The sequence below is a fragment of the Dama dama genome, chromosome 12 (genome assembly GCF_033118175.1).
Source record: "Dama dama isolate Ldn47 chromosome 12, ASM3311817v1, whole genome shotgun sequence".
NCBI classification, from domain to species: domain Eukaryota; kingdom Metazoa; phylum Chordata; class Mammalia; order Artiodactyla; family Cervidae; genus Dama; species Dama dama.
In genome coordinates, this window is record NC_083692.1 from 79,609,380 (window position 1) to 79,622,047 (window position 12,668).

The window sequence follows — 12,668 nt, forward strand, 5'->3', positions numbered from 1 at the left end:
ATGGGTTCTATCCCTGATCAGGGAAGATCCCACTTTGCCACATAGGGAGACCACACTTCCAAAAGATAACATTTCTTTTTGACCTTATAAGGTGTAACTTGATCTACCATGATGAAGAGTGTGTGTATGTGTGTGTGTGTGTATGTGTTAGTCGCTCAGTCATATCAGATACTCTGCAACCCAATGGACTGTAGCTTGCCAGACTCCTCTGTCCATGGGATTTCCCAGGCAAGAATACTGGAGCGGGTTGCCATTCCTTTCTCCAGGGGATCTTCCCAACCCAGGGATTGAACCCGGGTCTCCCGCATTGCAGGCAAATTCTTTGCCATCTGAGCCACCAGGGAAGCCCATAATGAAGTTTAGATCTGGATTACATAAACTGTCAATAATATGTCATTTGATATACAACCCTCTGTCTCAAGAAACTCACATAACTTTGTCTTGACTTCTTACTGGTTCAACAGTTCTCAGAGCTTTCTGAGATGCTCCTCCTGGGTTATAATCCTCAAAGTCAGCTCAAATAAAATTTTCCATTTGTTTATTAGATTGGCTGATTAATTTTTTATCTACAAGGCTAAATTCTCCCTGTTGAAAATAAGAGAAGAGCTGTCTCTCTCCCTTTTCTGAGACATATACTTTAGAAAACTTGTGAGTTCTATCTGTTCTTTGAAATGTACATAAATATTAAAGTATGTTTACATATATAAATCTTAAATGTACATAAATCTTTAGTTTTAAATTTTAAATCAGCCTCTGGTCAGCTTTGTGACCCAGCAAGTCTTTCTTCAGGACCTTGGAACCATCTCTTTGAAGTAGAATCAAGGAAGATGGCACCCTTTCTCCCAGTCTCCGTGGGAGAATAGGAACCTAGCTTGGAGGATGCCTCATTCACAAACTACCTTCCATCATAAAGATATGAGACGTTTATTTTTCCTCTGGATAAAGCTAATTAGCTAACAGATGGCTATGCAATTACCAGATGAAATTAGGATATTACCTGTGACAAATGTAAGAGGTCTTGACCACACCATTTGCATTCCAGTTCCCTGACCAGATGTTGAACCCGGGCCCCCTGCATCAGAAGCACAGAGTCTTAACCACTGGACCACCAGGGAAGTCCATTGCCCCTATTCTCATTTGAGTGACCTTTATTTCCAGCACTCTACAGAGTTGCCTTAAGTGTGTGTTCCATGAAAAGCACAGGTGTTAATTCAGGCAATTGCATACTGCAGTGCTAGAGGTCAAGGAGGACAGGAATGTAAACCCTGGTGTTTCTGGTGACATTGAAAAAAATCTGGCTTGCACTGACCTGAGCCATAGACCTACATGGTGCCTCTCAAATACCTCAGGCAGTGTTTGGGCACCAAGAATTCAAAAAGTTTCGTTAGAAATAGGCATCTTTCTAGTTCCTCAGAAAGGGGGAAGGGCTATACTTGGTGCAGAGAGAGAGCTTTAGTCAAACTGTTTTTTAGTCATGAGAAATAATGACCTTCTCAAAAGTGCTCAATAAAGAGGGGTTTGATATATGGGTACTGGCAACATCATCAAATCCAGGAATAGGAAATAAAACTGTCAGCGTCTTGACCTGGGAAGTCATTAGAGAGGAGGGCCCTTCACTCTTATGTCTCTACAACTGAGTTGACTCTCATTCATCTCTTCTCTATTTTCTGTTTTCTCTATTATTCTCTGTGATGGGCAGACTGGGCTCCTCTAATTACTCATCAGCTTGTTGCAATAACTTATAATGGAAGGTGTCTGAAAAAGAATATATATTCATATATACACATATATGAATATACATAACTGAATATTTATAACTGAATCACTTTGGTGTACACCTGAAACTAACACAAATTGTAAATCAACTATACTTCAATCACAAAAAAATGAAAAAAAAAAAAAAGAAGAGATGGAGGAACCCCTGCCCCCACCAAAGTAATTACTCATCAGCTTGTACCTGCCCCAAATGGCCACTCCAGGCACCAAGTCTATTTGAGCTTCCAGAGGGAACATCACCATTGTCTGGTAAAATCACTACCTCTCTTAGTTCAAACTCTCAAAAAAGAGACATGTGTTTGTACAATTTATCTGTCCCAGCCAAGCCACACAGGTCATAGGTCACTGGCCAGGCAGTGGACTGTTTCTTCAGGCAGATTATCCATCGGTGGGTCAGTCCTTGGAAGCTGAGGGAACAGGGCATGTCTTACATAAGAATGCGAGCATGTTGGGTGTTATGAATGTGTTCTAGTACAGAAAGCAGTGTTATTAAATAACATGGACTACATATATCCACCACAGTCACTACAAATGTCCACTGAGTGGGGCACAGAATATGACAGTGGCCTGCAGAATAATGAAGATTATTCCTAGAAAGATTCCTAGAGAAAACAGAAGGAAAGGGCATCCATGGAGAAAGAACTAGGAAAGACTTTGTGTCAAGTTGACAGAAGAGTTGTATTCAGGATCCACGAGGAAAGGGGGTCAAATATGTTGAGACTTCAAACAGGACACACACCGGCTGTAGACCCTTCCTCGATTCTTGGAATATTCAGTGTGGACAGAACTTAGAGATCAAGTCAAGCCCTGATGCACTTCAGAGGAGACCACTGAGGGCCAGAGTGGCAGGTGACACGGCGACCCATTGTGGCCACAGAGTTAGAGTTAGAACCAAGGCCAAAGTCCAAGTCCCTGTCTCCAACTCAACTTCTTTCTGCTATAGACCACTCAGGATCCCTCAGCTAGCTCACTCTTTTGCTAAGGCAAGTCCTCTCTTTTATTTTTTTTTTATTTATTTAATTTTTGCTTTTTGGCCATGCCGCATGGAACATGGGATCTTAGTTTCCCGACCAGAGATCATACCCACTCCCCTTACATTGGAAGCACAGAGTCTTAACCACTGGATCACCTGAGAAGCCCCTTTCTTTTTCTTTTCTAAAAAAATTCCTCTCTTTTATTTATTTATTTTTTTAATTCCTCTCTGTTAATACTGGGAGTCTGCACAATGGGTACCTGGTAGTGAAGAGGAAGAGGAACTATCCCCCTCCTCTGTGGTCACTGACAGAGGACACTCCTCTCCTCAGCATTGTCCTCATCCTCTTTTCCAAACCTGCTCGAACCCAGTCACACATCCCTGAGGACCTTCAACACTGTATCATTCCGCAGGGTATATATGAAAGGGTTGAGGAATGGAGTCACTGCTCAGGACTGAGGGGACCTTGTTGACCTCCAGATATTCTTTCTGGGATGGAGTCACGCAGATAAACACCATGATACTGCTGGAAATCACAACTATGGTCAAGTGGGAAGCACAAGTTTGAAGGCCTTCTTTCTTCCACTTGCAGAAGGGATGCTCACTGTCGTCAGGAAGATGTACATATAGGAAAAGGCCACAAGGACTATGCAGCAGAGGATGACCATGGATGAAAGCATAAAATCCATCAGCTCAATGGCGGTGGTGTCTGCACAGGCTGGGGCCAGCAAAGTCCACTGTCACAGAAGTGGTTAATGATGTTGGAGTCACAGAAGGGCAGCTGAGAGATGAGGATGGTTGGAAAGAGGACAGATATGAAGGCTCCCACCCAAGAGAACACAACTGTCCTGATGCAGACAGGGGGCCTCATAATGGTGCTGTACCACAGAGGGTAGCAGATGGTGGCATAGCAGTTATAGGACATGACTGTCAGCAGGAGAAACTCTGCTGTGCCCAGGAAGAAGTAGAAATAGCACTGGGTGATACAGCCAGCAAAGGAGATGGTTTTATCACCAGATACTAAGTTGGCCAGTGCTTTGGGGAAATGACAGAGGTGAAGAGGATGTCCAGGATGGAGAGGTTGCACAGGAAGAAGTACATGGAGGTGTGGGGGCGGGTGAAGGACAGCACCACGGAGATGACGAGCAGGTTTCCCAGGAGTGTCAGCAGGAACATGGGCAGCAGGAGCACCAGGGACAGCAGCTCCACCTGCCTGCTGAGAGGAAATCCCAGCAAGATAAACTCCATCACCGGGGCACTCTGTTCTCCGTGGGCCATCCGCCCAGCTCAGTACCTCTAATGGGACAAAGGGAGATGATATTTAGGTACATGTTCTTGGTATGAAATCCCAGGGCTGTTCACTGGAAAAATACACAGAATGTGCTAATCCAGATTAGATTTGTAAACCAAATTTAACCTGGTTTTAAATTATTTGCCCATGGAGCTGGAAAATGTGAGGGTTCTTTTTGCTTTTTGTTTTTGGGAATGATAATGGTCCCTTTTCGTAAGGGTACCTGCCCTGCAACCTCACTATCACACAGTTCATATGAACTTCCTAAAAAATAACATAGTAATTTCTATCAAAAAAACTTAAAATTGAACAAATCCTTAAACATCCTACTTCCATCTTGAGAAAATAGGCATGAATATTTTACCACAGGAATATTCACCATAAAACTGCTTATAACAAGAAAATTTGGCAACAACTTAAATATCAAGAATGGGGCATGAAATGAGTAAATTATAGTATATCTAAATTATAATATGTCATGTAGTTATTAAAATTATATTTTACAGTATTATGTATTCCAAATATTCACAATATTTATTAAGGTTTTTCTTTAAGCAAGTTATCAACCAGTAATAACATTATGATCCCATTTTGGGAGTAAAATGTAAATCAGCAAAGATTCTAGAATAGTTGAGACATTGCTAAAGAAGAATATGGCAGGGAGGACTTGCCTAGGCAGCTAACAAGACATAAAAGAAGAATGATTAAGGCAAGGTAGTCATGACATGAATATACACAAAATGGCCAGCAGAGCAAAATAAAGAGCCAAGAAACAACCCCACACAAGACTTTCAGAAGAAAAGAGAGAAGAATATTGTTTTGGACCCCAGTATACAAAAGAGTTTACTAAAGAACAGAAAATTTCTAAACAAAAAAGAAAACTTTGATAAATTAAGCTACATTACAATTAAGAGTTTTCTGGGAATTTCCTAACGGTCTGAGCTCGCACTCCTGAGGAACTAAGATACCACAAATTGCACAGCATATGGCCAAAAATATATATGTGTGTGTATATACATTAAATTAAATTAAGAGTTTCTATTTATTAAATGACCCCAAAGTAAAGTTAAAGGCAAATCACAAACAGGAAGAACATATTTGTGACAGAGATAATGCACAAATGTTTAGTACACATAATATAGAATCAATATATTGATTTTTACAAAGCCATAAGAAATAGATAAGCCATCTAATAAAAAGTAGACCATATTTGACCTGAATTACATTTAAGAAGGAGGAAATACAGAATAATGTACCAAAAGATGCTTGATCTCATTAGTAATTGCTGCTAAGTCACTTCAGTCATGTCTGACTCTATGTGACCCCATAGATGGCAGCCCACCAGGCTCCCCCATCCCTGGGATTCTCAAGGCAAGAACACTGGAGTGGGTTGCCATTTCCTTCTCCAATGTGTGAAAGTGAAAAGTGAAAGTGAAGTCACTCAGTCATGTCCGACCTGTAGCGACCCGATGGACTGCAGCCTACCAGGCTCCTCCGTCCATGGGATTTTCTAGGCAAGAGTACTGGAGTGGGGTGCCATTGCCTTCTCCAATTAGGGATGTTCAAATTAAGACAGTAACAAGATACTATTCTTATACTCCCTATTATCGGTAGAGTCTGCCTGCAATGCAGGAGACCCGGGTTCAATCCCTGGGTCAGGAAGATCCCCTGGAGAAGGAAATGGCAACCCACTGCAGTATCCTTGCCTGGAGAATCCCATGGACAGAAGAGCCTGGTGGGCTATATATAGTCCAGGGGGTCACAAAGAGTTGGACACAACTGAGTGACTAACACACACACACATATTGAAAAAAATAGAAATATGATAAAAACAAATGTTGAAGAGATGGTGAATCCATATAAATTCTTTATTTTTAATTTTTAAAAAATGTTATTGAAGGGGACTCCCCTTCAGTGGGAAGGGAAGTAGTCTGGTGGTTAGGAATCCACCCTGCAATACAGGAGACTTGGGTTCAGTCTCTAGTCCTGGAACCCTTTTCAGGGAGCTCAGGGCCCATGTGCCACATGGCATGGCCAAATTAGAAAAAAAAAGTTTAATGAAGGCAAAGATACATGCATCAGATTGTAATAGGATCTTCTGCGCTTTAGTCAACCCGGAAAAGCCAGATGGTTGCTCTGCATTCAGCTAATCATGCTACCTCTAAGCTCAGATCTGCTCATCCAGGTTTTGCAGCCACCTTATCATTGGAAAAGACCCTGATGCTGGGAGGGATTTGGGGGCAGGAGGAGAAGGGGACAACAGAGGATGAGATGGCTGGATGGCATCACCGACTCGACGGACATGAGTTTGAGTAAACTCCAGGAGTTGGTGATGGACAGGGAGGCCTGGTGTGCTGCGATTCATGGGATCACAAGGCATCAGACATGACTGAGCGACTGAACTGAACTGAGAACCTTCTATAGTAATTACCTTGATTTAAAGCCACAGTGAGCTCCACATCAGACCAGTAGCACCGAACAGGTGAAACGAACCCCTCCCTGGTGGCTCAAATGGTCAAGAATCCACCTGTAATGCAGGAGACCCAGGTTCGATCCCTGGGTCAGGAAGATCCCCTGGAGAAGGAAATGGCAACCCACTCCAGTACTCTTGCCTGGGAAATCCTATGGACAGAGGAGCCTGGTGGGCTATAGTCTATGGAGTCACAGAGTCTGACACCACTGAGCGACGCACACTTTCATTTTCCACTCATCCGGACTTCTGCCTGGCTGTAAAGTCATCTCTAATGAGCATGCACATGGTGTAGACAGCTGGAAGGTTTAGTCTGTTGGATTTTTATATTCTTTATGCAGTTACAGGGAGTGGCATCCATTCCAGTACTGGGCCCATCCATTCCAGTAAGTAGCCGTCAGTCCAGCTGGGCCATCCATTGACCAACTGGCTCCTCCCATGCTATCTATGCATTTGACCCAGCCAAGGAGCCAGGGGGTGGCCTCACCAGCAAGCTGCTGGATGGCGGTGTGCCCCCTCTCATGCTGCCATCTTCCCTGCTCCCTCTCCAGTCCTCTCAATGCCTATAGCCCAGTCCTACTTGCTTCTTAAGAAAAGGATCACTGCACTCACCTGATGGGCAACAATTATTATTCTGCTTCTCTCATTTTCTTCTCCTCTGGCCCCTCAACCCAACACGTACCACTTTCCCATCACTTGTTTTCAGAGACTGCTAGGCCAAGTGTCCCGAGGGCTAAACGTCTCCCAGGATTACTGCAGGACAGCTGAATCCTGTCAGGGGAAATATAGCTAGTGTACTGAGAAAAATCTGGACCTGGAGTCAAAAAGACCTGGTTTCAAATTCTACTCCTTACCACCTTTGAGACTGGATAAATCATCTCACCTTTCCAGACATCTGCACATAAATCCTCATATGATAAGCAGGGCTCTTTTCCCTATCTTTTTCACAGCCTGGTTGAGAAGCTCAAAATGGAAAAAAAGATAATTCACATGAAGTGCCTCAGGAAATCATAAACATACCATAATCAAATGTTGCTGTTCTTTCAAGACACAGAAGTACAAAACAGACTTTTGAACTCTGTGGGAGAAGGTGAGGGTGGGATGTTTTGAAAGATCAGCATGTATATTATCTATGGTGAAACAGATCACCAGCCCAGGTGGGGTGCATGAGACAAGTGCTTGGGCCTGGTGCACTGGGAAGACCCAGAGGAATTGGGTGGAGAGGGAGGTGGGAGGGGGGATCGGGATGGGGAATGCGTGTAACTCTATGGCTGATTCATATCAATGTATGACAAAACCCACTGAAATGTTGTGAAGTAATCAGCCTCCAACTAATAAAAAATTAAAAAAAAAAAGAAGCTCTGCTACCCTGTAATATTGGCAAAGAACAATTCCTGTTTCCTTGTCTTTTTTGCTATTGTTGTTTCAGTTGCTAAGTCATGTCAAACTCTTGGCAACTCCATGAACTGCAGCATGGCAGGCTTCCCTGTCCCTCATGTCCACTGAGTCAGTGATGCTATCTAACCATCTCATCCTCTGCCTCCCCCTTCTTCTCTTGTCCTCAATCTTTCCCAGCCTCAGGGGCTCTTCCAGTGAGTCGGCTCTTCACATCAGGTGGCCAAAGTATTGGAGTTTCAGCTTCAGTCCTTCCAATGAATATTCAGGGTTGATTTCCTTTAGGATTGACTGGTTTGATCTCTTTGCTGTCCAAGGGACTCTCAAGAGTCTTCTCCAACACCAGAGTTCAAAAGCATCAATTCTTCTTCAGTGCTCAACCTTCTTTATGGTCCAACTCTCACATCCATACATGACTACTGGAAAAACCATAACTTTGACTATATAGACTTTTGTTAGCAAAGTAATGTCTCTGCTTTTTAGTATGCTGTCTAGGTTTGTCATAGCTTTTCTTCCGAAGAGCAAGTGTTTTTATGAGATGTTAACCATTCCACCTTGAAACACTGTCACTTCTGGCCCTGGAATACATCTCATCAGATCACAGTTCTACCTTAATCTACCGTTTTTTCCTTGGACAGCACATCTGGTTGTCTACAAAGAGTGAAGACAATGGAAGATGGTTCTCTACATGAGAATTTTGCTGAACCCTTCTTGCCCGGGGTTCATGGAATGAACTGTCCTCCACTGTCTGCATTCTACAGAGGGGGCTCAGCAATACTCACATTATCCTCAGTGAGGCACGCTGGCCAGTCTCCAGCATGTCCTGCCCACAGGGAAGCCCCAGGCTCGGGCACTGTCACGCGGAGGCTTCTACTGCTGCGAACAGACTTGCACAATCAAGGCTTAGAGCGGGGATACGATGGGAGGGTCTCACGTATGAGTCCCATGGTTGCTCTCACTGGGGTGGGGCGGGCAGGCTTGGCTCGGGCGAGAGCACACACTTTCCGAGAAGGATCCAATCATGGGGGAGTCCTCAGGGGCACAATTTACCAAGCCGTCCCTGAACACCGAGCCTGAGCCCGATGCCCCTGAAGCCCACTTAGGAAACGATGCAAACCCAAACATGTCTACACTAACAAGAACTGGAGTTGGAACACTAGCCAAGGTCAACACCACCAGACACATCTCAGAGAGTCTCAGAGTTCAGAGTCCTCATTTGCCCTTCTCCAGTCCCATCGTGACAACTGTGTCCACCCCTACCACTCTGTGCTCTGGACTCCCCTCCTTTCCAACATCCTAAAGTTCTGCTATCAATAGGTCAAATCTTCGATGATCTTCCACCATCCAAAAGAAGAAACCTAGCTGCTCAGCTAGGGACTCAAAGCCCCACCCGTGGTCTTTCCCAGAATCAGCTCCCAGCCTCAGCTCCCACCTTACACACTCTAGTACACGTCTTTTACTTCAGTCTAACCACTTTCTTCACTCTGCCCGCTGCTAGCCCAACCAGAATGTCTTCTCCACACACCTAATTTCCAGAGCTCAGCTCTTGTGGCCCCCTGCTCTCACCTAAGCTGGGTTCTCCCTACCTAAACATACTTTTCTTGCACTTGGAATCAGGAATCTACAGTGTAGAGTTCAAGCATTTTTAACATTTAAAACTTAAATATAACACATACACAGACAAGCACACAAATCACAAACTCCATGAATTGTTATGAACTGAACATATGTCTGTAACCACCACCTAGGTCAAGAGATAGAACAATACTAACACCCCAGAAGACTCTCTCTAGCTCCTTCCCTACATTCTAAAGGTAACCTTTATCCTGGTTCCTAACATCATGGGTTAGTTTTGCCTGTTTTTGAAATTCATATAAATGGATCCATGTAGTAGGTATTGCTCTATGTCTGGCATCTTCTGCTTAACCTTGTATTTGTAAGGTTCAAGTGTGCTGCACGTGACTTGCTTTCACTGCCATATAATATTTCATCCTTTCACATATGTACGCATGACCCTTTAGTCAACTAGCTTGAATGGACCTGTTTTTTAAATTCAAAATATCAGTGACTAAAAAAAAATATTATTTTTCTAATCAAGAAGTTATTTTTCAAGATCCAAAGCAGAACTGTTACTCTACAGAAATTTACTTAACATGAATAACACATAAGGATTGTGCCTTATGGATTAAGGCACAAACTTACTATAAAAGGCAATGATCTCAGAACTGTCCCTATATGAGGACAGTCCCTACAAAGCCTTCCAAAGTTCAAGGCTACCATCTTATCCAGCTTTAATGTCAACTCCTCCCATGCCTGCCTTCCCTTTATCTGAACATGTTACTAGCTCTGGCAACTGGCTAATTATAATAAGTGTTAAAGATAAATATTTCCCAGACCAGCAAACAATTTTATGATGTGCTAGCAACCCCCATGAGGATGCTAAATTCTTCCCAAAAATGCATTAGCTTCACTATACAACTGCTGTTTTGTATTAGCCATCACCTCCCTCCAATTGTAAACAATCATGGCATTTTGGAGATGGAAGAATCCAGGTGCTATGACCGTCTCATCCCACAGATGAATATATTGAGTCCAATACAGGTCAGATGAGTTCCCCAACCTAACTAAATTCTGTTCAGTTCAGTTCAGTCGCTCAGTCATGTCCGACTCTTTGCGACCCTATGAATCGCAGCACGCCAGGCCTCCCTGTCCATCACAAACTCCCAGAGTTTACTCAAACTCATGCCCATCGAGTCGGTGATGCCATCCAGCCATCTCATCCTCTGTCATCCCCTTCTCCTCCTGCCCCCAAATCCCTCCCAGCATCAGGGTCTTTTCCAACGAGTCAACTCTTCGCATGAGGTGGCCATAGTATTGGAGCTTCAGCTGTAGCATCAGTGCTTCCAATGAACACCCAGGACTGATCTCCTTTAGGATGGACTGGTTGGATCTCCTTGCAGTCCAAGGGACTCTCAAGAGTCTTCTCCAACACCATAGTTCAAAAGCATCCATTTTTCGGCACTCAGCTTTCTTCACAGTCCAACTCTCACATCCATACATGACCACTGGAAAAACCATAGCCTTGACCAGACGGACCTTTGTTGGCAAAGTAATGTCTCTGCTTTTTAATATGCTATCTAGGTTGGTCATAACTTTCCTTCCAAGGAGTAAGTGTCTTTTAATTTCATGGCTGCAGTCACAATCTGCAGTGATTTTGGAGCCCAAAAAAATAAAGTCTGACACTATTTCCACTGTCTCCCCATCTATTTCCCATGAGGTGATGGGACCAGATGCCATGATCTTAGTTTTCTGAATGTTGAGCTTTAAGCCAACTTTTTCAATCTCCTCTTTCACTTTCATCAAGAGGCTTTTTAGTTCCTTTTCACTTTCTGCCATAAGGGTGGTGTCATCTGCATATCTGAGGTTACTGATATTTCTCCCGGCAATCTTGATTCCAGCTTAGGCTTCCTCCAGCCCAGCGTTTCTCATGATGTACTCTGCATATACGTTAAATAAGAAGGGTGACAATATACAGCCTTGGCGTACTCCTTTTCCTATTTGGAACCAGTCTGTTGTTCCATGTCCAGTTCTAACTGTTGCTTCCTGACCTGCATACAGGTTTCTCAAGAGGCAGGTCAGGTGGTATGGTATTCCCATCTCCTTCAGAATTTTCCACAGTTTATTGTGATCACTCAGTCGAAGGCTTTGGCGTAGTCAATAAAGCTAAATTGAGGAAGGTATAAAACCCAGTTCTCCTGACCAGAACAGTTTGATGGAGAAGAAAATCAGTGAAGGATAGAGGTGCAGGCAAAGGAGTCATGGAAGATGTGAGATTAAAATTGAGTGTGCATGTGTAACTTAGAGTCTTTACACAGAGGGCAAAGAGCACTGGAATGCATGCAAAAGCCAGATATTGAGTCAGGCTACCACTTATTGGTTATATGACTCCCTGAAAGCAGAAACTGGATTTTATTCATCTTGGTGTTCTCTAAGCCGAGTACCACATAAGGGAGGGTGAGAGAGAGGCTGAGTAATGAGTGAACAGGAGTAATTAAGTTAGTAAGTGAGAGAGCAACAGGTAGATACAAAACTGTACACTGTGGAGAAATTTATGTAGAGAAAGAAAAACAGCATGGGGCTCAGTGAAAGCCCCTGGAGAATAAAGAGCAAACCAACAGAAGCAGAATCATGCAGGTTTAGCAAGCAGGGGAGGAGAAATTCAAGATGACAGGAGCATCAACAGTGCCAAATATATGGAAAGGTAATGAAGAACAAGAATGAAGAAAAAGCCATTAGGCAATTTTTACGAATAAGGCATGGGACTTCCCTGGTGGTCCAGTGGTTAAGACTTTGCCTTCCAAATTAGGGGGTTCAGGTTTGAACCCTGGTTGAGGAGCTAAGATCCCACATGGCTCATGGCCAAGAAAAATTAAGTAAAACAGAAACAATACTGTAACAAGTTAAATACTCTTAAAATGGTCTACATAAAAATTCTTAAAAAAATAAAATATGGCAAAATGTCTATTATTAAACTAGAAAGAAAGTGAAGTCACTCAGTCATGTCCAACTCTTTGAGACCCCATGGACTGTAGCCTACCAGGCTCCTCCATCCATGGGATTTTCCAGGCAAGAATACTGGAGTGGGTTGCCATTTCCTTCTCCAGGAGATCTTCCCAACCCAGGGATTGAACCCGGGTATCCCACACTGTAGGCAGACACTTTACCATCTGAGCCACCAGGGAAGAGCTATTATTAAACTAGAC

The 12,668-nt window shown here is 43.4% G+C and overlaps 1 protein-coding gene across 1 annotated transcript; it reads right to left on the reverse strand.

Annotated features, from left to right (window-relative positions):
- Positions 1 to 3,032: 3,032 nt before the first annotated feature.
- Positions 3,033 to 4,027, reverse strand: LOC133065869 (olfactory receptor 6J1). The gene is given in 6 exon segments (XM_061156367.1): positions 3,033 to 3,119; positions 3,121 to 3,196; positions 3,198 to 3,315; positions 3,318 to 3,482; positions 3,485 to 3,784; positions 3,787 to 4,027. Coding segments are annotated over 6 exon segments (987 nt in total).
- Between the last annotated feature and the right edge of the window lie 8,641 nt (positions 4,028 to 12,668).